At 45.3% G+C, this 27,625-nt stretch overlaps 1 protein-coding gene and 1 long non-coding RNA gene across 6 annotated transcripts in view; one reads left to right on the forward strand and one right to left on the reverse strand.

Annotated features, from left to right (window-relative positions):
- LOC147603847 (uncharacterized) overlaps positions 1–27,625 on the reverse strand; it is a 109,512-nt gene that overhangs the window by 5,212 nt on the left and 76,675 nt on the right. The gene's annotated exons all lie outside the window — the stretch shown is intronic.
- LOC147603848 (protein SAWADEE HOMEODOMAIN HOMOLOG 2-like) overlaps positions 1,064–27,625 on the forward strand; it is a 103,050-nt gene continuing 76,488 nt past the window's right edge. For 4 of the 5 annotated variants that reach the window (XM_086796350.1, XM_086796352.1, XM_086796354.1 and 1 more), the window contains exon 1: positions 1,242–1,420. In XM_086796350.1, coding sequence (XP_086652476.1) covers positions 1,364–1,420 — 57 coding nt within the window. In that variant the 5' untranslated portion in view covers positions 1,242–1,363. Of the gene's footprint in view, positions 1,189–1,241; positions 1,421–27,625 lie in introns of those variants that run through there. The other variant, XM_086796351.1, reaches the window with a different exon arrangement.

The following is a 27,625-nucleotide window of genomic DNA, read 5'->3' on the forward strand; positions in this document are numbered from 1 at the left end:
GGAGGGAGGTGGGGTTGTCCTTAATCCTGTATATAGATACAAATGGCTAGTGTTCACACTTGGTCGGCCATAGCTTCAAAATGGTATAGGGTCAACCTGAAGCAAGTATATACACGAAGTATGTGACTTCCTATTCGACATTAATCACATAAGGTAAGGTCATTTCATTAAGTCTAGCAGTGTCTTACAAAGTATAGGCTTCCGTTACTACATGCATGTAAGATGGTGAAGTGCCTTATGGTAGGATAACAAGCGAAATCGTGAGTGGTTATTAACACACCCTAACCATCAATTAAACATAAAGATTGAGCTCTAAATACCTAGATGTGTGCCCCTTGAGAGTTTGTTCTCTTGATAAATGTTCTTAATAACTTAAAGTTAGAAAACCTACCACAAAGCTCCATGAATTGCATGGGCTATAACATAGTGCATTATTGTAATGCCAATATAGTTGTGCCATTTCTTTTGCATGCAAGAACTGTATGATTTCCTTGGCATAGATTTGGACTCTAGAGATTCCACTCCTGAATAGCAAGCATAAAGAGAAGGCATCTAAAACATGCTCTTGTATAAATGGATACTCTAGATCCTCTTCATTAATCTCAAACGGGGATAAGAAAATACAGGCTCTTCTTGCAAGTTGAAAGAGGAAGGAAAACAGAGTTTGAATTTCAATTTTGGGTTGAGAAGTTAGTGATGTGTTGTGCTTTAGAAATAATTATTCAAGTTGAATTTTAGTTTTGCAGAAAGAAGCTATCGTAATACTTGCATATTTTTTATAGCTGTACTTAGTTATATGAAAGTTAGTGATGTGATGCGCTTTAGAAAAAAATAAAATTTAGTTTTACAGATAGAAGCTGCCATAATACATTGTCTTGCATTGAAACTCACATGTTTTGTATTGCTATACTTACTTATATGAAAGTCTTGACGGGAATTTACAAAGAATACATGTCAATTTCTTTTTTTTTTAATTAGCTGAAAATTTGAAAGAATATCAACACCCATGTACGTACGTGTGCCACCGCTTGCACAAGGAGAAATCGAGCCCTTAACCTTGGGACTTGTGACTTCCAACTTTTCCACTTGCAGATGGGATTTTACAAAGAATACACATGATTGCAACTACACAAGACTTCATAATAAGTGATGGCCATCTCACACAATCAACCGTGAAGTACTAATAAAGTAGGTGAAAAAGCAACAATGGGATTTTTTTTTCTCTTCCTATTCAAATTGGTTTGACTGAAATCAGATCTTCCCTTGAGTAACAGTTAGGAGTTTCCTAGCAGAGGGACAATCAAAAAAGGGAACACTTCAATTTTTTTTTCTTCTCATAAGCAGGTAAAAAAATAATAAAAAGATGGGGCGACCCCCATCAGGAGGAGGATCGCAAGCCTTCCGCTTTCTGTCCAATGAGGTCATTTCTGAACTCTGTGTGTGTGTGTGGTGAGAGAGAGAGACAGACACAGAGACAGAGAGAGAGAGTGTGCGCGTGGGAGAGAAAGCTGTTATACTTGTTGGAAACACTGCTTGATGCACCAACTAGACAGAGAGGCCCTTATTATGTCCTGATTTCGCAAATATACCTGCACATACCTCATACTGGGAGCATGTATAATATGTTTTGATTGTGTTGTCGCAATGGTACTGACGGCTAAACTAAACCCATGACATGCTATGCTGGAAATTGAGATAGATCTCATGGGGAAGCCCTTCAAGAGCTTGGCAATCTTATAGAACGTGTGTACATCTGTTACACGCCAGCACACAGAGGATTGCGTGAGGTAGAACATCCATTTGCATGCTTTAGGCTCTGGTGATCTCTCATACGGGGAGGATCTCAATGGTAGTTTGTAGACCCTTGTAAGATGCCACCATTTTCTTCTGAGACATTTCTCCATGATCTACTTCGAGACAACATCCAGGAACTAAGCAAAGCTGGGACATCATCTAGGAAAAATTAATGCAGTCTCTCCAACTAACTTGCAACAATAAGGATCGTTTTACCCAACAATCATGTTAAGATGCCTCTTGAATGGCATGCGGAATTAGGGGAAATAGCAATGGAGTAAGGAATGTGCTGTTTGGGTGGCCCTGTGACCAACTGTCTGGTTAGGACAAGGAATAGAGATAGACATGCATTCATTGAATGCAGACATTGGTTACAAGGAATCATTGCACTTTTGATAAGGAGCTGCTAGCCATCAACCTTGCCTTGAAATTGTTGAAGCATTTGTGTAGGGTGTAGAGTTTGTGGTAAAGGCTAGTCACTAAGGCTTGAAGTGTTTGCAGACAATGCTTGGCTAGCATTGCACAGAATGCCAAATTTTCAGCTACTAGAGAAACTTTAGATTTTGAGATGCAAGCTGGATCATGTATTCATTGGTTATGGTGGGGATTATGTGATCCATAAACGGACTGTCTTTGTGTTATGTCCCAGCTACATTAGACATTGTTTCAAGTGCATAGATATGCACTCCTTGGGTTCCGAAACAGTGTGCAATGATTCTTATATATGAAACACGTTTCCTTTCCTTCCCTCACACTCCCCCCCCCCCCCCCCCCCCCCCCCCCCCCCCAAAAAAAAAGGGGAGGGGGGGAAGAAAAAGAAAGATGCTGCAATTAGTAGAAAAAAGCTGGTTGCATGCAAGCGGACTACAAATGCCCAAGGAGGTAGAATGCACAAATTAAACCAAACGGGGCTGCCTCCATGATCGGCCGCTCTCGGAGGGAGATTACATTGGTGGGTGAGGGGGGAAGAGTCACACACTGGGGGCTCTAGGGCTAGGTGATGCTGCCATCCTTGGGGTGAGGAAGGGCCTGGGGATTGAAATGTTAACAGTCATCTCCTGTCTATACATTACACTAGGGCCTCTGTTGTGGGTGTGTCTGCCCAGTTTTGGTGTTCCCCCATTTTTCCTCACTCTCCATACATTTTTTCCCATTTTCTTGGGTGTGGGAGGGCTGTCGGCTGATTCAGTTGTTGGCCGGCTATTGGTCTACTACACGACTTGTTCTGTGCAGCACTGGCCGACTGATGTATACCTGGTTGACCTGTTTTGTGCTGGTCGTGGGCTATTGCTGCTGGTCGTGGGCTACTACTGCTGGTCGTGAGCATATGTGTTGCTGTCGGCCTGATTTGGACTGGCTGACCAGCAACCTGGGGCCATATAAAATGGCTCCTTGCCCCCCACACTTGACATTGTAGATTTCGGGATTTTCTTGTGTGTATATAGCAGAGTTACACAGCTTTTCTCTCTCTCTCTCTCTCTCTCTCTCTCATCTACGTTTTGCTCTCTACAGTAGTTGTCTTCATTTCTGCTGTGCATTTTAACATGTTATCAGAGCCCCAGGTGGCTTGAAGCTTGGAGACAGTGCGACGTCGAGGGTTTGCTGATTTGAGGTGCTGATTGGAGTTTGCTTGGGCTGTTCGGGACTTGGAGATCGGGTAGAAGGCGGCCATCACCGTTGGACAGCCACCTTGCATATTATTTGTAGCCTCTTCTTCTTCTTTTTTGCCACGCACCCTCCCTTCACAAGACCTTGTGAACCCTTGAGACAGCATACTTGCTTGAGATGGCTGAGAAGCACGTGAAGATCCCTACATTCCTCATGTTCCCGGTGGACTGACAGTTGGACGGGAACAACTACGGCATATGGAAGGCAATGATGGAGTTCATTTTGGATTCTTATGACTTGGCTGATTTCATTGTAGTTGGTGTTCCACGGCCGGAGTTGGAAGACGGGGAGTTACCCTCTATACGGAAGGAACGGGAGGCTGAGGCACAGTCATGGGATCGTGTTAATGCTCGCATCCGTTCTTTCATCTTCCTAAATTGCACACCACAGGTGATCAATCATATAAAGCATATGACGCTGGCCAGAGGGATTTGGCAGCATTTGGCTTCTCTGTACAATAGGGTATCACCCATGAATCGGATCTCCTTGGAAGCTCAGATCCAGGTGATTGATGCAGGAGCACATCAACAAGCTGTAGGCTCTTCAGCAGGAGGTTCTTCAGGCAGGGAAAGAGATATCTTCAGAGGATATGACCATCACGTTGTTGTCTCATTTGCCCTCTCAGTACTCAGCATTTTACTCCTCTCTGATCACCTATGGCAGGCTCATCACCATCACTTGGGAGGAGCTTGTGCCAATGGTCTTGGACCAGGAAGAGCATTTTACGAACCCTCCACAGGGCGGAGGTTCTGAGGCCTTGACTGGCCAGCGGTCGAAAGGTCATAACAACAACAACAAGGGCAGAGGGAAGTCTTCGTCGGAGAAGTCTTCTGAGAAGAAGCGCGATTCAAACCGTGAGAAACTGAAGGCCGAGTGGACCTGTAACGATTGTGGCGAGAAAGGCCACTATTGGAGGAAGTGTCCCAAGCGAAATACCGGAAAGAGTGCTGATTCTTCAGGTGCAGCTGCAAAGACTCCAGCCTTTGTGCACTTGGAGATTTTGGACACAGATGCTTCATCTTCTACGAGCGAGGAGATAGTTGGCTTCATCGCCAGAGATACTCGGAAGTGGATTCTTGATAGTGGTGCTTCCAGGCACATGACTCCTACTCGTGAGTTCTTACAGGATCTTAAACGGCAGTTAGGTCGCATTTTCATTGGCGACAATTTCACTATACCGATTCATAGTGAGGGCATGATGGAGATCATTCCCGATGGCAGAGGGAGGAAGCATTCCTCTCGTGTTCTTTACGTCCCAGCACTTGGTTTTCATCTATTGTCAGTGCATGAGGTTTGCAAGACTGGCTTCCGGGTGGAGTTTGAGGAGCATTCTGTTGCTCTACGAGACAGAGAAACAGGCTAGGTGGTATGGGAAGGCGGAGTGGAGAACGGTATCTAAAAACTCTCAGCACTCTCCTCTTTGATAGGCACTCAGATCGGTGATTTGTGGCATTTTCGGTTTGGCCACTTGAATGTGGATGCGTTGCGGCGGGCTTTCCAGGACCAGATGGTGGTTGGCTTGCCAGATGTTGGTAGCAGGCAGGGACGCTGTAGTTCTTGCATTCGTGGTAAGCAGCACAGGGAATCTTTTCTGCAGCAAGCTTCCAGGTGGGCTTCGAAACCTTTGGAGTTGGTACACACTTGGACCTGTGCTGCAGACCCCATCCTTGGGAGGTTCTTTGTATTTTATGCTGCTTGTTGATGATTGTAGCAGATTCACATGGGTTTATTTCCTTTCCCAAAAGGACCAAGCTTTTGCTTGGTTCAAGGAGTGGCATGTGATGGTGGAGAGAGTTTGGCTTGTAGATAAAGACTCTTCGGGCTGACAAAGGAGGAGAGTTTTCTTCCAATGCGTTTGTGCAGTTTTGTGTGGAACATGGCATGAAGCGGGAGCTGGCCAATACAAGTTTGCCTTCAGAGAATGGAGTAGTTGAGCATAAGAACTGGACTGTGGTGGAGATGGCGAGGATGATGTTGGAGCATCGTGATCTTCCTCCTCCACTTTGGGGAGAGGCTGTGGCTACGACTGTCCATATCCTCAATCGATCTCCGACGACTTCAGTATCCAAGATGACTCCCTTTGAGGCTTATTTTGGCAGGAAACCAGATGTTTCCCACTTCCATGTGTTTGGGAGTGATACCTATGTTCACATTCCAAAGAAGCAAAGATGTTCTAGATGGGGTTTAGGACTGAAAGAAGCATCTCAGAGCTTCCACATGTTACACTTCGGGAGCACTGGTCGACTAGCAGTAGGTATAGTCAACGGGCAACATTACGGGCGCTTTAGTGTATGGACAATAAGTTGAAGCTTTGATGGGTAGCAAGGGGGCAAACCCTAGCCAAACTCTTATACCAATGTTGGGTAGGAGGGAAGCTAGCCTGCACACACACACACACACAACCTCAAGCACAGAGAAATGTGAGAGTGCTGGAAAAGATGTACTCAATAATGATATGAAAAATGAAATACAAGTGAGTACTAAAAGGCCTAAGTGTGTTCACACGGGAAAAAAACCTGTGTCCAGTCTCACAGGGAAAAAGTGCCCGTGAGTAAGCTGTGTTCACAGGGATGCATTGAGGGTGGATCTGAAAATAAATGCTTGTTATGGTTCTACGTGGTACACCTTGGTCGGTAGGTTTAGTTTCGATGTCATCTGACTTCTGGCCACCCCCAAAAGTGCCAAGGACATGACTGCGCAAAATGCTCCTTCTGTCAACAAATGAAACAATGCAGAGGGATTCCCACGCTGGTACACCTTGGCAGGTAAGCCTAGCCTGGGTGTGAGGTGAAGATGTATGCCCTGTTGACATAGCACCTAACACGCCTGGCCGTGGTGCTCAACAAGCAGCAGTACCCACTCCTCCCTCACAGGAGCAGAAAAGATGGGATACTCGAGATGCCCAAGCAATGGCTTTGATTACTTTGTCAGTAAAGCGATCAATCATATCACATATTCGGGCTTGCAAGACCTCACGACGAGCTTGGGATGTACTTGAAACCATGTATTAGGCAAAGAATGAGGCCAGGGTTGTATTTCTCAAGAAAGAGCTTGAGAAATTGGGCATGAATGAAGGTGATAGTATGGCTGATCATCTTACGAAGATCCAGGATCTTCGGGAGTAGCTGCTCAACATTGATGAGGTCATTTCCGAAAAGGAGTTGGTTTCCAGAACACTATCATCTTTGCCAGAAACCTACTTGAATTTCTACACATCCCTCACTCTTATCTATGCAGGGTAACCCTGAACCAATCTTGTTTGAAGAGTTGGTTGGTTTGTTGCTATAGGAGGAGCAGAGTCGGAAGAACAAATCTTCTAGCATGCGTGGTGATGGGGCTTTTGCTGCCCAAGACAAAGGCAATGGAAAAGCCAAACACAGTTTTCAGCCAAAGGCTGATTCGGGACAGCCTTCACAAAAGGCTAAAAATGATGCAGGCAAGCCCAAAAAGAAGGGCAAATGTCACTACTCCGAGAAGCCAGGTCATTACTTGAAAGAGTGCAGAAAGAGGCTGGCAAAGGAGAAGAAAACGGAAAGCGGCATGGCTGTAGATTCTTCTTCATCACCTGCAGGGAAAGATGATGCATCAGTAAAACTTGTGTAGGATGAGTGGACTTTCATCACTTGTAGTTATGATGCATCTTAGGAGCATATGTCTCTCAGTGTCAATGAAACACAACACATGGTATTTTGACAGCGGTGCTTCTAAACACATCACCTCTCGGAGGGATTTGTTTAAGAAGCTTATGGCTGCCCCAGAAGGCAAGCGGGTAACATGTGAAAACAATTCTTCTTATCCAGTTCAGGGTGTTGGTGGGGTGATCCTCACAACATTAGATGGTGCAAACTTATGTCTTTCAGATGTATTGTATGTGCCGGGGATTAAGAAGAACTTGTTGTCTGGCTCCTCTTTTGCTAAAAGAGGATATGCAGTCAACTTTGAGGATGACAGATGCACAGTGAAAGACCATGAAGGTGGCTATGCATTGGTCACTGGGTTATATCAGCTTGACAGGTTTGACAGGAGAGAGCATGATGCTCATGTGGTTACCACTCTTACACCTACCATGCACGAGGCAGAATTGTGGCATGCCAGGTTTGGGCATGTAAATTATGGCAGTTTGATGCTATTGCAAAGGCATAATATGGTACAAGATATGCCTCATGTAGAGCTGCCACCAAAACATGTATGTGAAGGGTGCATTTTGGGTAAGATGCACAGAAATGCATTCCCAAAAGATGGATCAACAAGGGCTGTCCGGAAATTACAGCTTGTGCACAGTGATGTGTGTGGTCCTATACGGACACCATCTTTTGAAAAGCATCTATACTTTGTAACCTTTATCGATGACTACTACAGATTTGCATGGGTGTATTCCTTGAAGGCCAAATCTGATGTATTTGCATGTTTTCAGCATTTTGTGGCACAAGCTGAAAATCAAACAGGTTGCAAAGTGCAGACCCTCCGTACAGATCGAGGGGGGGAATACATGTCCATTGCTTTCAAAGCATTTATGGCAGAGAAAGGCATAAAGCATCAATGCACGATGCCATATCCTCCTCAGCAAAATGGTGTTGCTGAGAGAAAGAACATGTCTTTGATGGAAATGGCTAGATGCATGGTTAAAGGAGGCAAAGGATTGCCTCACAAATTCTGGATGGAGGCAATAATGTGTGCTACATATGTGTTGAACAGATGCCCTACCAAAGCATTGAAAACCATCACGCCATATGAGGCCTGGCATGAAAGGAAACCTAAAGTTGATCACTTCAGAGTTTTTGGATGTATAGCATGTGTGAAAATATACCTAAATCAGGTATTTACCCAGCCCAAAAAGGGCCGACTTCTATGCTGGCCGACCAAAAACCTCATATAAATATGAGGCTCCCCTCTTGCTTATGCGCCCCCATCAACCTATGTGGTCTTGGTGCTGTGGGATTTTCCCCTTTTGCGTTTCATCGCAGGCTGGCTACCTCGTGGACTGCACATCATAGAGTGCATCGCCATCTCCTGTTGGTCAGCACACAGACGGCTCACATCAGTACTGTTGCTGCCTACAGCAAGTTCATTTGCAGCGTTAACTGCTGTTGGTCTGGCCGCCTACATCAGCCTCATCACAGCGTTTTCGCCGCCTACATCAGTTTCTCCTACAGCGTCTCCTACTACTGGACTGACCGCCTACGTCAGGATTATATCAGCGCTTACATCGCCTACATCAGGCTCATCTTCCACACCAGGGGTGACTTCATCGTCTACATCAGGTTGTCTTCAGCGTTTGCCTTGGGTTGACATCAGTGTTCTTCAGGAGCCTTACTTCAGGCTCACATCAGCCTTATTTCAGGCTCATATCAGCGCTTTCATCAGCGCTGATATGAGCCTTATTTCAGGCTCATATCAGCGCTTTCATCAGGGTCACTCGAGCTCTGTTATCTGCGTTTTACGGAACAGCAGCTCTCTCTGCTTATTCGGAGTCTCACACAGAGCTCTTGTACTGGAATTCATCTTTTATATATACATCACCATTGCATGCTGTGTGTTTTACTCTGATCTTTCATGTATTTGGTCCTTTGGTCTCTTTTGCCCTCACATTGTATCAGAGCTATCGTGAGCAAAGGGATTGAAGACCTCGAAAGTACACACCATGGATCGTCTACCCTCCATTCCGGAGGATCAGCTTTTCATACCAGATACTGACTCCCCTTATTCTGATATAGATCACACGGAGGATGGAACTCCTCATTCACTGGAGAGCCCTGTTCGAGGTCTTTCATTGGGAGATGACCAGCCTACTTTTACCCACTCACCCTCTACACCCTTGGCATATGGTTTTTCTTCTCCTCCGAGCTTATCAGCTGTTACTACCAAAGGAGGATACATGCCCACAGCCAGTGTGCCAGTATTGGACCCAGGTATTCAGCCTCAACTGGAGAGCTCTGCTTCTCATTCTAGCCGACAAACTGGACTTCGGTACGGGACTCTTTCTTAGGAAGGACACGTACCTCCTCCATCGTTCGGAGATCCATCATCATCCCTGTCGGTGACCGCGTCAGGTTCGTATGTGCCTATTAGTAGTACGTATGTTCCTAACTCTGCATGGGTATCTTCTTATGTGGCACAGGTTCAACAAACGGTACCATCAACCACTCTCGATCCTTGGCATTTTGTGAACCCTAATAGAGGAGGGTCTAGGAGTATAATTCACTCTCCGACTTCTGGTGTTCAAGGAGGTAACACTGTTGGTTCACTTTCTGTTCCAACTCCTAATATACTGCCCAAATTCAAACACAAAACCCTCCCTCCCAACCCATACCTCTTCCTACTAGTGTTGGCATGTAGTCATCACTGCCTGCACCTCTTTTGGGTCCTGCGTATGGTTTATACCCATCCCAGTTATCTTTTAACACGACGCCCTCTGGCACTGCGGTCCCACCCAGCATTCCAGGGTATTAGGTGGTTTACCAACCCATCTCGGGCACTGGTGTTTTTCCCAATTATGTGTCCTCTCTAGGTTTCGTACCTCAACCTGGTATTCCTCCTATGCTGAATACCCAAAACTTGATTCCATCTTATGGAGCACCCCCGACAAGTCCTTCATTCATGCCTGGTCTTGGTGGACTGTCAGGTTTCTCTCCTCAACACTTACACTCTGGATATGGACACCAGCCTTCCTGGACTCCCCCACCATCTTCCTTTCATGTTTCTATGTCCAGAAATGCTTTCACAGAAAAGACTTGTTTTAACGGGTCTAATTATACAACCTGGGCTAATCTTATGGAACAAGTTTTCACTTCCCAAGGTTCCTGGAACCTAGCAAAGGGCCTTGAACCAAAACCTCACCCTTCTCTAGTACCTCCGAAAGTCATCAGCCATTGGGAGGCTAGAAATGTCACTGCTATAGTGGAGCTCATGCAAGGCCTCCTGCCCGAGTTCCATTCCTAACTCCAGTAGTTCTCCTATGTCTCTGACAGATGGGCACACCTCGCAAAGAGATGCTGCATGTGAACGTATGCGTCGCATTGATCTTGAGCATCAAATTCAAATTTTCTCTATAAAAGAAGGGGATGACCTGACCGTCAAAGTTGCTGAATATCGGCGCCTTAACGCCGAGTTTGCCACTACTGGCTCTGCCAAGTCCCTGGACGATCAGGTTATCACTCTTCTAAACAAGTTGCCACCTAGCTTCTTTACTTTTGTCACACAATCCATTAGTTTAGAGCCTATGCCTAACCTATATGAGTGTGAATGCCAACTCTTGCGTTTCGCTAGGTTGCATGACCAATTTCATCCCAAGAAGTCATCCTCTCCCTCCACTCAAGAGGGGGCCCTTGTGTCCAATACAACCTCTAATCAAAAAGGACAGCAAGGGAAAGGGAACAGCAACTTAGGAAATCAAGGCAAATCTCTCGACAACCACACTGATTCCAAAAATCATGCCTCCACACCCATTCCCTACTGGCAAAATATTCCCAAAAAGAATAGATTTTGCACTTCTTGCCAAATACCTGGCCATGTTGATGATGAGTGTGTTTTTAAAACCAAGGAAAATAGAGGCAACAACTCCAACCCCACTACCTCCACCCGCCAAAACAACCAAGGTGGTAGCAATGCCCCAAATTGGCGATCCAGGGGGGGTAGCAATCCAGCATCTACTCTACCAAGCTCCCCTCCAAGGACTCAACAACAAGGAAATGGTTCTACTTGGCCATGTTCCTCCCAGTGGCGAGCTAATAGTCAGGTTGCTCATGCCCCACCTTCCCAGTTAGTTTCTTTCACCACTTCTGAAGAGATGTCTGACTGGTCTTTCCTTACACCTCATCTCGGCCCCTCAGCCAATATTGCTCAGGTCACACTTAAGATTGATTCCCGCCACCACTCCACAAAAAGGAAGAAACGAAGGCCTAAACAAGGTCATCCACAGGGAAAGGCCTCTGCCCTCATTTAGATTTGTCAGTTACCTGATAATCCCTCTGTGCCCATTATTGAGGCCCATCCAACTCTTCCCTGTGGTCATCTTGTCACTTGGGTAGTTGGCAGTGGCGTTGCTCACCATATGGCACATAATGCTGACATTTTAATTTCTCAGCGTCTCGTTAAGGGAGAAGTTCGATGTGGCAACAACACAATGATGCCCATAAAATCCATTAGCACTCTCTTATTTGACACCAACACTGGCCCCAACCAGGCTACCTTGGACAATGTCTATCTTGTCCCTAATTTAGGTCTCAACCTTCTTTCTGTCTCCCAGCTTACCCAACTCGATCATGGTGTTTACTTCAACAAAAGAGTTGTTGAGGTAATTGATGAAACTACTGGTCTTGTTGTTGCCAAAGGACAAGCTCAGAAGGATGGTTTGTACCGAATGTCCACTTTTCTAACCAAGCCATCTTCTGTTGACTCAGAGTTTCATCGGGTTTGGGCCTATGTGACCCAAGCAGTCCCTCTGACATTGAACGACTATGGCACTTTCGCTGTGGTCATCTACCCTATTCCACTCTCTATGAGCTATCTCGAGACAAGTTAGTTGAAGGTATACCCAGCCTCAAACTGACAAAGGATGGCCCTGTCAACTGGGTAAACAACATCGCTCCCCATTCCCACAACATGCTACTCATCGGGCTTCGGGAATCCTCCGGTTGATTCATTTCCAATACTTTTCCACATGGGTTCGGTTAGTCACCAATCAAATGGGTGTCTTAATTGGGATTGCTCGTAGTGACAATGGTGGTGAATTTATCTCCCATCAATTTTCTCAGTTCTTGCAAGATCATGGCATTCAACACCAACTCACCTCCACCAACTCTCCCTCACAAAATGGAGTGGTTGAGCGCAAGAACCGAACAGTCATGGATATGGCACGCTCCATGCTTTTTGCAGCTAAGCTGCCTGAACGCCTCTGGTCAGAATCGGTCAACACTGCGGTGTATTTTTTGAACCGTTGCCCCACAATTGCTGTTCCCCACAGGACCCCATTTGAGGCTTTCTTTGGCGAAAAGCCAACCGTTTCCCATTTTCGTGTCTTTGGATGTCGAGCATATACTCACACTCCGAATGATACGAGGGGCAAGCTTGAGCCAAGGAGTGAGTTGCTCATTTTTGTGGGTTACTCTTCTGAATCAAAGGCTTACAAAGTTTTTGGTCCTCTATCAAACAAAGTTTTAGTTCGTCGAGACATTGTCTTTGATGAGCGAGACTTACTTCGCCTTCCGCTGCCCATACCAACTGACCAAGAATCTTAGACTGTGCCAAATGAACCCCATCAATTACCTACAACTTCACCTCTTGAGGAGGCTTCCTCCTCTCGACAACCACCTAGGGACCCTTTACCTCGCTGGTATCAACAAACCATGCATGACTCTGGTATACTTCCCTTTGATATCCCTTTGGACGGTCCTCGTCGATCCACCAGACTCGCCCCTCGTGCCTCATTTGCCTCGGTTTTTTCCGCAGACTATGTTGCACATGATGAGCCAACATCGTGGAAAGATGCTATTAAATTTTCATCCTGGAAACAGGCCATGGAACTCGAACTCGAAAGCATTGACTGTAATGGCACGTGGTCCCTTGTGGATCGCCCTCGTCATAAGAAGGTCATTGGAACCAAATGGATCTTCCGCACCAAATTTAAAGCCGATGGTACCTTGGACAAATAAAAAGCCCGGCTTGTCGTGCAAGGCTTTCGCCAAAAAGATGGCATTGATTTCGACGAGACTTTTGCTCCCACTGCTCGAATGACCACAATCCGTCTTTTACTCAATCTGGCTGCCCACCATAAATGGTCAATCTATCATATGGATGTTAAGAGTGCCTTTTTAAATGGCATTCTTAACGAGGAGGTCTACGTTGACCAACCTCCGGGTTTCCCTCTTCCTGGTCTTGAGGACAAAGTCTTTCGCCTACATAAAACTCTTTATGGGCTTATGCAAGCACCCCGGGCGTGGTATCATCGCATCGACAAATTTTTTCACAGCCAAGGTTTTCACCCATCATACTGTGACCCCAATCTCTACATTCACACTGATCAGGTGATGGTTTGCTACCTTGTACTGTATGTCGATGACCTAATTATTTCAGGTTCCCATTAAGCCAAAATGGTTGATATCATGGCACAGCTCAGACAAACTTTTGAGATGACTGATCTAGGTCTTCTCTCATATTTCCTTGGCATGGAGGTGATCCAACATCTTGATGGTATTTTCGTGTCTCAACAGAAATACTGTCTCCAACTCACTACTTCCTATTTTCCTGATGGTGCTATCCCCGTGGCCACTCCATTGGATCCCACCGTTAAACTGTCAAAGGAAGTGGGCTCACTTCCACATGAAGAGCGAGCCTACCGACAAGTGGTTGGGAAACTTATTTGGCTCACAAATTCTCGTCATGATATCTCCTATTGCACATCCATTTTAAAAGTCAGTATTTCAATGCTCCCAAGGAGCCACATTGGAGTTCAGCGATGAGGGTTGTTCGCTATCTAGCAGGTACCTATTTGTATGGACTTCACTACAGTCGTGGGATCACCTTGCACGGTTACACGGACTCCGACTGGGCTGGTGGTCTCGATTCCTGACGTTCTCATGGTGGTTATTTGTTCTCCCTCGGATCTGCCCCTTTCTCTTGGTCTAGCAAAAAGCAGGACACCGTTGCAGGTTCTTTAGCAGTGGCCGAATACTGGGCCCTCTATGATGCCACCACTGAGGTTATGTATCTTCGCCAACTTCTTTCCGACACGCGCATTCCCATCGACACCGCCTCTACCATCTTTGTCAACAGTCAGAGTGCGATTGCCCTTGCTGGCAACCCTATTTTTTCTAACCGTACCAAGCATGTGGGTGTCCATTTTCACTTTAACAGGGAACATGTTGAGCTTGGTACCATCCGACTCCAGTACATTTCCACGGCAGACAACCAAGCAGACATCCTTACTAAGTCCATCAACCGCCCCATTCTCGAGCGTCTTCGCAATCGGATTGGCATTGGTCCACCACCATCACCTTCTGCTCATTGAGAGGGGGATCTTGTCAGAATGTGCAGTGGAAGACTAACGCACGTAGGAGACGCATCACCATCGAGCTCCACGAACACCCCCAACGGGCATTGCAGCATCCCTCCACCGGGCTCCCATCTCTCCCGGTGAGCTACCTCCCAAAACACTGGCCGGAGGAGATGATTATGACAAGGTGCCACTCTAGCCTTATATATGGCTCTTCAACTTCCCATGCTTCCACTTATGGGATAATCCAAGGCACCTTCTAGCCATAGATCACAAGCTCGAAATCGCCAACCTTCCAACAGATTTGCCTCTCCCTTCATTTTTTTACCATTTTTGTATCGGGCACATGAGTCAATGAGGACGGCTCCTGTGAAAACCCACTGCATTGCATTTTTTCCTGCATTCCCTATGCACAACATTCTGTTTTGTGTGTTTGGGATGCATGTATGAATGAAAACCCAAAAACCCACCCTCAATTTGAGCTCCGCAAGCCACCGAGGTGCGAGGGGGTCGCCCAGGACCACACACGCCTGAGCTGCCCAGGACCACACACGCCCGGGCTCTAATACCATTTCAGAATGCGCAGCGGAAGACTAACGCACGTAGGAGACGCATCACCATCGAACGAACACCCCCAACGGGCACTTCAGCATCCCTCCACCGGGCTCCCATCTCCCGGTGAGCTGCCTCCCAAAACACCGGCCGGAGCAGATGATTATGACAAGGTGCCACTCTAGCCTTATATATGGCTCTTCAACTTCCCATGCTTCCACTTATGGGATAATCCAAGGCACCTTCTAGCCATAGATCACAAGCTCGAAATCGCCAACCTTCCAACAGATCTGCCTCTCCTTTCATTTTTTTACCATTTTTGTATCGGGCACATGAGTCAATGAGGGCACGGCTCCTGTGAAAACCCACTGCATTGCATTTTTTCCTGCATTCCCTATGCACAACATTCTGTTTTGTGTGTTTGGGGCGCATGTATGAATGAAAACCCAAAAATGGGCATTCATGCATGTGAAAACCTCTTGCATTGTGGCATTCTTCCAGTACTTCTCAATCCCAGATGCCTATACTCTGGTCAATCACAGAAATCCTCATCTTCTACAACCAAATCTTTTTCCCCTCATCTTCTCTCATGATCCCTTTTTGGTCTGAGAGGGGGTGTGTGAAAATATACCTAAATCAAGTATTTACCTAGCCCAAAAAGGGCCGACTTCTATGCTGGCCGACCAAAAACCTCATGTAAATATGAGGCTCCCCTCTTGCTTATGCGCCCCCATCAACCTACGTTGTCTTGGCGCTGTGCGTTTTTCCCCTTATGCATTTCATCGCAGGCTGGCTACCGCATGGACCGCACATCACAGAGTGCATCGCCATCTCCTGCTGGTCAGCACACGGACGGCTCACATCAGTACTGTCGCCGTCTACAGCAAGTTCATTTGCAGCGTTAACTGTTGTTGGTCTAGCCGTCTACATCAGGCTCACCATAGCATTGTCGCCACCTACATCAGTTTCTCCCACAGCGTCTCCTACTGCTGGACTGACTGCCTACGTCAGGATTATATCAGCGCTTACATTGCCTACATCAGGCCTGAGTTCATCTTCCACACCAGGGGTGACTTCATCGTCTACATCAGGCTGTCTTCAGCGTTTGCCTTGGGCGTCATGACATTAGTGTTCTTCAGCAGCCTTACTTCAGGCTCACATCAGCCTTATATCAGGCTCATATCAGCGCTCTCATCAAGGTCACTCCAGCTCTGTTATCTGTGTTTTATGGGACAGCAGCTCTCTCTACTTATTCGGAGTCTCACATAGAGCTCCTGTACTGGAATTCATCTTTTATATATACATCACCATTGCATGCTGCGTGTTTTACTCTGATCTTTCATATATTTGGTCCTTTGGTCTTTTTTGCCCTCACATAGCATATGCACATGTACCTCAGCAGATGCAAGGTAAGCTTGATGACAAAGCTACTAAGTGTATATTTGTGGGTTATAGCAGTGGCAGTAAAGGCTACTGTCTCTTTAATCCTTCCGCATCAAAGGATTTTGGACAGCAGAGATGATGTATTTGCTGAAAATTCAGACCAGCCATTAGCTGAATTTTCTGGACAGCCACCTTCAGGCCCACGTAACATGTTTGAAGGACTTCTCCCGTTGGGAATTGATGGCTCTACAGATCAGCCATCAACTTTGTCCAATGGACAGCATTTGGGTGCTCCAAATCCGCCCATGAATGAGCTCATCACACCTCAAAATGTGGAGGAAGCAGTGGAGCAAGAGTGGACAAAAATGGAGGAGGCTAGAGTTGTGCCTCGTCGGTTGCTCCGTACTTTACAGGAGAGCAAACTTGCAGCTCCACTTGGTAGCAGGACACGGGTTGGTTCATGTAATGCAAGAGAACACGCAGATGTTACTTGCATGAGTACACTTTGTGATGTAGATGAGCCAGATTCATTTGAAGAGGCTCATGAGGATGAGCATTGGATGCAAGCCATGCAAAATGAGATGGATTCTATCCATAAAAACAGCACTTGGGATTTCGTAAACTTGCCTGCTGGCAAGAAGCCCATTGGCACAAAGTGGGTTTACAAGTTAAAAAGAAAGTTTGATGGTACCATTGACAGGTACAAGGCTAGGCTAGTAGCCAAAGGATATGCCCAGCAAAAAGGCATTGACTATGATGAAACTTTCGTACCCACTTCTCATATGGCCACAGTTAGATGTGTTGTTGCATTGGTTGCCCATCATGAATGGAAAGTACATCAATTGAACATAAAATCAGCTTTTCTCAATGGGGATTTGCAAGAAGAAGTGTATGTAAATCAGCCCATTGGTTTTGTGTTGCATGGTTAGGAAAACAAAGTATGCAAGCTTCGAAAAGCACTTTATGGTCTCAAACAAGCTCCTCGAGCTTGGTATGAGAAGATCCATACTTATTTGACCACACAGGGATTTTGCAATAGTCCAACAGAGAGCATCCTCTATGTGAAAGAGGATCTTGGTACTTTGAATATGCTCATTCTTTATGTGGATGACATGTTGCTAACTGGGAATGACATGGATAAAACTTCAGCATTCAAAGCTGAATTGCATTCGTCATTTGAGATGATAGATTTGGGATTGTTGCATTATTATTTGGGCATACAATTTGTGCAGACAGATGTTGGGATTTATGTACACCAATCGAAGTACATTCAAAAGCTATTGCACAAATTTGGGTTTCAAGATTGTAAGCCCATCTCTACTCCAATGGAGCCAGGGCTGAAATTGAGCATGTATGATGTTGGAGAGCCTTTTGATATGAGTGTTTACAGCCAAGTGGTGGGTTGCCTCATATATTTATGCAACACATGCCCAGATATTCAGTTTGGGGTTTCCCAGTGTACCTAAATTATGCACAGCCCAGGTACAAAGCATTGGCAAGCAGTGAAGTGGATCTTCTGCCATCTTCAAGGCTCCTTGGATCTTGCCTTGGTATATCCCAAGGGGGGAGCTTGCAGTTACATGCTTACAGTGATTTAGACTAGGTTGGTGACTATGATACACGGCAATCCACCAGTGGAAATTGTTTATTTTTGGGGCATTCATGCATATCATGGCTTAGCAAAAAGCAGCCTATTGTTGTCACATCTACTTGTGAGGCTGAGTACAAGGCAATCTTTACAGCCACAATAGATTGTGTATGGCTGAGGAGATTGATGACTGATCTTCGTGAGTGTCAGTAGACACCCACCACCATACTCACTGACAGTCAGAGTGCTATAGCCATGGCACAAAACCCAGTGTTTCATGCACGCACTAAGCACATAGAGATTCATTATCACTATGTCAGAGAGAGAATTCATGCAGGGGAGATCACATGATACACCAGTTATGGTGACAAATTTTATTTTGCAACATAAAGTGGCATTAGCTGACCAGTTAGTTCAAGACATGTAAGACATTATTCTTCAAATTCGTGATTAGATAATTCGAGTTCAAGAGAAATATCAGAAGAATGCAAATTAGAGTAGAAGACATGCAGAGTTCAATGAAGGTGATCTTGTACTACTGTATGTTGCGCCTCATCGGTATAAGACAGTAAAGTCAGTATTTCCGAAACTTAGGCCTAGATTCTATGGTCCTTTTCGGATTTTGAAGAAGAATTCAGAAGTTAGTTGTAAGTTGGAACTTCCTTCTTCTTGGGGAAAGATTCATCCAACCTTTCATATTTCTTGGCTTAAGAAGTATGTTCAAGGAGATTCGCCTATACTAGATGTTTCCTCCTATGTTCCTGAAAGTGAAGATGAACATTTTATATTAATTCTTGAGGAGATTCTAGATGTTCGACAGAAAGAGACTTGAAAAAAGCTTACTACGGAATTTCTTGTTAAGTGGAAAGATCTAGATGAGTCACATTCTACATGGCAAAGTGATGAAGATTTGCAGAATTACCTAGAGCTTCCCCAGGATTTCTTTGACAAATGGTAGTTCATTATTTAGCTGTGGGTCTTATTTTAAATGGGAGGGAATGTCACGATTTGTGACTAATATTATTATTATTATTCATTAAGTGAAGAGTTGTGCCTTCTGGAGTGGTCACCAGTCAAGCGACACACCTTCTCGAAGGGCCACACCACTTCACAAAGGACATGACTATTAGTCTAAAGACACCTATTCATGAAAGGGCTGATCTTGCATAGGGACATGACTCTTCGATTGTAACAACTCTTCAGCCCCTATTTAAAGAGGGCACCCGTGTGCAATTCAATCAATTCAAGTTCTTAGGCTTAATCTTGCAAGTCTTGTCTCTCTAGTTCTTAATCATGTGATTAGAATAGTTAATAGAAGGATTAAAATGTAGAAATCCTCACAGAAAGATATCCATGATAGGTGGGTAGGAGTAGAGTGCAAGTTGAGAGAGGAGATGGAAGCTCAAGCCATGACAATGATGCATAGGGGAGAGAGAGAGAGAGAGAAAGATATATGAAGCGTCTACTAAAGACCCAATGGGCCTATGAGACCAAAGTGATACAATAATGTCCATAGCATATCTCATAATGGAATGGAAAATAAAATAGAAAGAAAACATAAACATAGCTATCTCACTGGTGTGATACAAAACTGTCCATGGAAACTCATCATGGAATACTAAGAACATAGAAACATGAGAGCAGCATCAGCTCCGAGTAGATGGTATACCGCTCTCCAAAATATCAAGCATGGGGCTAATGAGTATGGCCGAGAGGTCTCCCTCAGCTATGTCACGTGGAGAGAGAGAGAGAGAGAAAGAAAGCTGTATTAACATCTACTAGAGACCGAACTCGACCTATGAGACAAATTAATGTACAACTGTCGATGTTCTCTGGATGTCCAGAAAAAAAGGACAAAATGAACATGAAATAAACTATGAAAGTACCGAGCTAGTGGGGGGGTGTGACGGATGGAGCACTACCGCTAGAGGCTCAGTATGCAACTTATATGCGTAGGGTATACAAGAATGCAATACTAAAGACCCAATGGGTGTAACATGCAGCGGAAGTCTTCGTATTGGAGGATCTTGTCACACAAATGCTCACACGGTCTTCTGTATCTTGAGTTTCGTGAGTTTAGCAATCCACTTTAATACTTCAATTTTTAGAGAGAGATGAGAACTATACACCAGATTGGGTCCCAAATTACCCACTGAAGGGCCCCCTATTCCGTTACCGGAATAGTATTTGCTTTATTACTTTAGAGAGAATGATTGTGGATTGTAGATAAGCCAAATGCAAGATCTCTGAGGATCGGAATCCTGGCTGATCCGAACACGGCTGTAGAATCACCACAATGAACTGATCTTGAGCCTATGCACTCTTCCCAAGGGTATGAGGAAGGGCTGCACACTTGAGGTTGAGAAGGGACTGTAGTGGACTGTTCTAAGCTATGAATGAATGCTGAAAATGCTTATGAATGCTGTGTTACCTTCACTAGATGGCTGGGGCAGATGTGGATGATGAATGGAAGGCTGAGAACTGATGTAGAACTGAAACGCAGGACTGTAGGGGGTACTGTGCACAGGCCGGTTGCTGTATATGCAGAAAACGCAGGAGATCTTGCTGGAAACTGGCCCGGGACTGACTGTACTGCTGCGTTTATGGACTGTAGACTGCTGTAGGCTGAACGCTGATGCCCAGGGGTGCTGAAGAGGCAAAATGCATGCCTGATGTGAAGGGGCGGGCTATTGGCTGCAGGCGGGTATGCTCCTAGGGCTGAGGAAGAAGGCGCCTGGATTCTGAATGTAATACTAAGAACAAGGCTTGCCTATTTATACTAGTTGAGAGTTGGTCAAAGTTGGCTGATTGGACATAAAGGTATTAAACTTTATGTCATAAAAATGGCATTAAATGCTAAGGAAAAATACCAGATAAATCCTAGTTAATTTCCTAAGGCTTCTGTGATGTTTTAAGTGATGCACAAGCATATGAATGCATGTTATGCAAAATGCAGAGTGCTTTCTGATGCAAACACTAAGGCTTCTACTAACTCTACATGCATGAATGATTCTCTCCAAGTGGGTTAAGGGACTTGACTGACTGACTGACCCGCTAAGGCTGAGGAATGACCTACGTAGCTCGTCCCTGACTTATCTCGGATTGAGGATATACAATGGGGTCACGGCATACGACAAATATCATCCTACTGGGTTCTAATAATGTATAGATGTTGCACTGATGATGATGAGCCATCTTGCCACACCATGTCACTTAACTTCTTAACTATTGGAAAAGGGTTAAAACTACAGAATGAAAGCTTGGAACAATGTTTGCACACTTGTTTCAATCTTTGTTTCATGATACGCAGATAGACCCTATCCCCTTTCTTGAAGTGGATATCTCGTCTAAACTTACTTGCCTGTCTGTGAACTGAATAATGGCCAGGCTCAAAATTGAGGGCCAAACTGGGTTGAGTACCAAACTGTGCGGAATCGACATACTGATCTTCTATGCTATTTAAGTCTTTTCCAGAGATGTTGAGAATGGTAGACTCCTGAATGGTCTGGATGCTGGTCTTTCTACTAAGAACATCTGCTACTGGATTATGCTGACCAGGGATATACTGGATCATTCCTCCAAACTGGTGGAAGAGCTGACCCGGTCTAGTGTGCTGATCACTCCACTGGGCACTTGGCATTGTCGGGAGCCACTTGAGTGCTTGGTGGTCTGTGGTGACTGTGAAAATGCGTCCATAAGGAACAGGTTTCAAATGTTTGAGAACTGACTGCTGTTCTAGCTTGCCCTTGAAAGTCCTGGAAAGACGAGGGAAACTTGCAAGGAGGTTCTGCTAACTATGGGATACTGGGTGGGAGATCATCCTTAAAAATGTCTGAATGAGAAAGGAGATCTGTCAACTGAGGGACTGAAGAAGATGAGACAGCGGTTATCGATGAGATAGAAGCTGTCTGAGCATAAATCAATGCTCCTTCTGCTTCCTTGCAGATAGCTCATCGGGCCTGGAGATGAGAAATCATAGGAATGCCAAGAATGCTCCTATCTCCTCGAATCATGACAGGCTCAGGAAAACCTTTAGAAATAATAAAGGTGTCCTGTCCCCAATTGCGAATAGGTTCATACTGACGAAACCACTAGATTCCTAAGATCATGTCACATCCCAAAAGAGGAGAGACAATGAAATCTCGCTGGAATGAGGCCTTTTGAACATGAAAAGAAAACTGCTGTGCCCGTTGAGATATATGGGTGCAGAGGCTAGGTGTAAATCCGTCTACCTCCAAATGATAGGGCACTAAGGTACAGCTCATGTTGGTGGCCAACTGGGGAGAGATGGCGTCCTCAAAACTGCCCATGTCAAAAAGGATTATGAACTGGCAGCCCTTGGCAGAGCCATAAGCTCGGATCAAGCTTTTCTGTGTGGTTGTCGCCTCACCCTCCTGCTTAGCATCAAGTACCACGGATGGCATGGGATGCATAGAAGGTAAGATCTGAACCGCATTGGTGGTAGCAGGCGGGTCTGAAGGAGCGGGGGATATTGCGGCAACTGTGGCAGAAGGTGTTTTGGAGGCTTGCTCCTCTTGCCTTTTTGGACAATCCTTCTTACCATGCCTGATGGTATGACAGAAAAAACATCGGCTTTCTGACTGATACTGTCTTTGCTCCTCTGGAGAAAGATAACCTCCAGTAATGCCTGCTTGAGCCTTTTCCTCAGGGGTTTTCTAGGCTTCGATTCCTTACCTCTTGAACTAGAGCTAGGACTGTTGTCTGTTTTAGTGTCTTTAGAAGATGAATTACCCTTCCCCAAGTGGGATTTGGTATTGGACTGAGATGACTCCTTGGGCTTGCCTCCGTTCATCTTCATTTCTTCATTCTGAGCGAGAGTCAAAGCCCGGTCATATGTAATGGGGTTCAAAGTTACGATCCAATCCACAAAAGAATTGCTTCATCTTGGCCTATGCAGATAACCCTATCTATTGTGCTAAAGTAATAACCTTTCCGGAAAACTGAAGCACTGGGGATCCGTTGTGTTTGAGTCCATAGAACTCATCTGCCAGACCGGTCATGTACTGGGGCGGGAGGAATTTGGTCTTCAGGTCATGGACAAAGGTATCTCAGCTAAAAGCTGTGACACCTGTGGTCTGGTCTGTATAAAGATTAGACCAATGCTCCCACCAAGTGACTGCCTCACCAGTTAGATGGGGAGCCGCTACGTGGACTCTATCCTGAGGATCTGTGATCCTAGCTAATGGAAAATGAGCAGTAAATTGATGAATGAACTAATTTACTGCTAAATGATCACACTTACCATCATACTTACTGAAATTAGGTTGACTTCGAATGACGATAGTTGATGCTGCGGATTGCTGGCTGGTGGCACCTATGGCTGGGGAAACTGAGGAGAGATGTTGATACCTTAGGTGTATGGCCTCCTTTTCCCGTTGGTGCTTGAGTAACATACGTTCTCGATCAAGCTCACGTTGGTGCTCCCGAGCGACAAGTTCAGCCTGACGCCGGTCTTCGTCGATCTTGCGTTGGGCTTCCTCATAGTCTCGTCTTTCTGCTTTTCCTTGTTGCTTTCTAGCTTCTTCTGCTTCTTTTTCTTCTCGCCTTCGGGCCTCATCCTCTTTCCTTTGTTGTTCCATCTGAAAAAAGAGGGAGATGTAGTCGGGTGCTGCTGGAGGCGGAGGAGGACGTGCTGCTGCTACCTCCAAGAGTTGGAGGCGCTCCATGAGCAGCTGGTTTTGAGCTCTAAGAAGAGCTATGGTGTCTGCGGTAGACGGAACAGCGAGATCTCATTCGGGGGAGACGTCTTCTGGCTGATGAGTACTCTCCTCTGTAGACATGATGCTAAAGTCGGTGGTCGTGCCGAAATGCAATCTGATCATCCAAGGATGTCCTCACGCTAGGATACGGTGGGTGTGGACAAGCTGAATCTGATACCAATGTAACATGCAGTGGAAGTCTTCGTTTTGGAGGATCCTGTCACACAAATGCTCACACGGTCTTCTGTATTCTGAGTTTCACGAGTTTAGCAATCCACTTTAATACTTCAAACTTAGAGAGATATGAGATAGAGAGATGAGAACTGTACACCAGATTGGGTCCCAAATTACCCACTAAAGGGCTCCCTATCCTGTTACCGGAATAGTATTTGCTTTATTACTTTAGAGAGAATGACTGTGGACTGTAGATAAGCCAAACGCAAGATCTCGGAGGATCGGAAGCCTGGTTGATCCAAACACGGCTGTAGAAACACCACAATGAACTGATCTCGAGCCTATGCACTCTTCCCAAGGGTATGAGGAAGGGCTGCACACCTGAGGTTGAGAAGGGACTGTAGTGGACTGTTCTAAGCTATGAATGAATGCTGAAAATGCTTATGAATGCTGTGTTACCTTCACCAGATGGCTGGGGCAGATGTGGATGATGAATGGAAGGCTGAGAACTGAAACGCAGGACTGTAGGGGGTACTGTGCACAGGGTGGTTGCTGTATATGCAGAAAACGCAGGAGATCTTGCTGGAAACTGGCCCGGGACTTACTGTACTGCTGCGTTTATGGACTTTGGACTGCTGTAGGCTGAACGCTGATGCCCAGGGGTGCTGAAGAGGCAAAACACAAGCCTAGGGGGCTACTGGCTGCTGCAGGTGGGTATGCTCCGAGGGCTGAGGAAGAAGGCGCCTGGATTCTGAATGGAATACTAAGCACAAGGCTTGCCTATTTATACTAGTTGAGAGTTGGTCAAAGTTGGCTGACTAGACATAAAGTTATTAAACTTTATGTCATAAAAATGTCATTAAATGCTAATAAAATACTATAAAATATTGGAAAAATACTAGATAAATCCTAGTTAATTTCCTAAGGCTTCTATGATGTTCTAAGTGATGCACAAGCATATGAATGCATGTTATGCAAAATGCAGAGTGTTTTCTGATGCAAACACTAAGGCTTCTATTGACTCTACATGCATGAATGATTCTCTCCAAGTGGGTTAAAGGACTTGACCGACTAACTGACCCGCTAAGGCTGAGGAATGACCTATGTTGCTTGTGCCTGACTTATCCTAGACTGAGGATATACAATGAGGTCACGGCATACGACAAATATCGTTCTACTAGGTTCTAATAATGTACAGATGTTGCACTGATGATGATGAGCCATCTTGTCACCATGCACTAAGTGCAGAGTGCATGTGACAATGGGCCTATGAGACCAAAGTGGTACAATAATGTTATGGCATATCTCATCATGGAATGGAAAATAAAATAGAAACAAAAACATAAGTATCTCATTGGGGTAATACAAAACTGTCCATGGAAACATCATGGAATACCAGGAACATAGAAACATGGGAGGAGCATCAGCCCCGAGTAGATGGTATACCACTCTCCAAAATATCAAGCATGGGGGTAATGAGTATGGCGCCGAGAGGTCTCCCCTCAACTACGTCACGTGGAAAGGTAGCTTGATGGCGGTGGAGCATGTCTGGGATTTGGAGCTGATGAGGGGGAGCACAATGGAGAGAGATTGCACAACACAATGATGAATGAATTATGATAATACTTCCACCATGTACATTGCTTTTGTAGGCTTCAAGCCTCATCTTTTGACCTAGACCTTAATAAGGGCTGTTCACACCCTAAGGGGGTGTTCACACCAATGGACACACTACTAGACTCCGAAATATCCAGCATGTCTTACTTGGAATATATACCACAAGATGGTGGTCTAGACATATGAGTTTGCAAGTCTTTGTGCTGATGCGGCAAGGAGGGAATGTGAGCCCTCGCAATGGATGCAAAGGGGTCTCCTCGCAGTGTTTGGGATCTTGGGTACCTAGGATGAGCTTTGCTTGGATCTTTAAGGGCACTTTATGTGGACATCGTGTAGTTGAGGACAATTGCAATGCAAGTAGGGGAGATTTTGACACACCTCACCTATGGTACACACATAGGATAGCATGTACTGACTCGTCGGCAGGCGCAATTGCCAATGTGGCACTACCATGTCGCATGTGATGATGTGGTAGGTTGTGGACCTGGCTGCTGACAGCAGTAAAACAAATTGACCAGCATATGGATGCGTAGCGTATTGGTCATTTCCATCGGCATTTGTCCAATGTTGGGGCCTACAAAGCGATTCTCTAGCGTAAGGGCCAACCATGGGGACTTTCAGCAGAGCATAGGGTTGCGACTTGTCATCTACAATCTCAGCCACTCTTTTTTACTTGAGATTCAGTTGCAAAACTTCTTGTACATAATCCAAACCAGTAGTTTTAGGACTCGTGTGTGTGCTGTGTGTGCATCTATTCCGTTGCACCTCTGCTCTCAAACCCTAGCACATAGACAGATGTTCTATGCTTTCATTGGATCTTTTCCCATCACTAAAGTAAACAGCCATATCTAGACTATGCACACTAGATTATCTTTCTCTATTTTCAAACTCCCGCTATTAGGAGCAGCAATGAGACTTAGTGGACAACAAGGTGGTTTTGGTAGTTTTGCACAGATTTTAAGCTGGCCAGGTAATACCTGACCTAGTTTCTGGACAGAGGCAGTATGGCTGGAGGAAGTACCCGGTCTTTTTGTCAGCCTAAGAAAGCCATAAAGCAACATCCGTTGGAGATACTCCATATGCCTTCAGATTGAGAGGTTCCTTAGTTTGGTATTGTTTGCAATGTTGTCATTAACAGCTTAGCAAGAATAGTTGGGAGATTTTGGAAAGAATAGGAGAATGCCTGCATTGACATGAACATTAGCAGATTTTTAAAGAACTTTTAATCTTCCATTTAAGAAGATCCGGCCAAGCAGAAGACTTGAAGATGTATTGCAGCTTTGGGGATGACTGTTTCAAGACAAGCAGGAGCGGATATTTATATGGCCTTCCATTTTGGGGCTGGCTCATTTGTGGGCCTTCCATTTATATTGCCATTCCTTTTTAGGTCTGCATTACTTATATTGCTGCCGGAGTTCAGCATGTTTCCCCTACTATTAAAAAGAAAGTTGAGCGAAAGAACCCTTAGATGAAGAAGAGTCTCAAAGAATGAAGGGGGAGATGGGGCGAGAATAAATGTGGATTTTGAGAGAGAGGGAAAGAAAGAAAGTTATATTAATGTCTTCAAAAGACCCAAAGGGTCTATGAGACCAAAATGATGTGTACATAGTGGCCATGGAAATCTCGTCATGGACGAAATAAGAAAAAGCAGCAGTAAACTAAAACTGAAAATTGAAAGCTAAGATCTTAAGACTTTGAGATTATACAAGATGAAAAAAATAGATCCTACTATGCCAGGTAGGGTACAATAAGTGATGGGATATGGGAGAGTTGAATAAAAACAATCAATCAACCTTGTATGTCAGGCAAGGGCCCATCCAGGCTCCAAGATGTCCATCATGGGTCATACAAGAAGGCTAGAGATGTAAAGAGTTTGTTGTGAGGCTGCTCGACGGCGGGCCAGGATCTCTTGAATCCAAGGCTAATGAGCTGGAGGTGGTCGGGGTCCGACGGGACGAGGGCGTCTAGCTCTCTAGATTGTGTGTGCCTGATTTGATGTGATTCCCATGGGCCTGCTGTGGTATAGACTCCTGTATCCAATGTGATGGGCTATGGTGCCTCCCTATTCAACCCTCTAGGCTAGAAAAAACTGGTGATGGTAAGCTGAGAGGAGGGCTGTTGGGGGTGAGGATCTCTAAG

Source organism: Cibotium barometz, chromosome 63, assembly GCF_041138505.1.
Source record: "Cibotium barometz isolate CiBa-2024 chromosome 63, ASM4113850v1, whole genome shotgun sequence".
NCBI classification, from domain to species: Eukaryota; Viridiplantae; Streptophyta; class Polypodiopsida; order Cyatheales; family Cibotiaceae; genus Cibotium; species Cibotium barometz.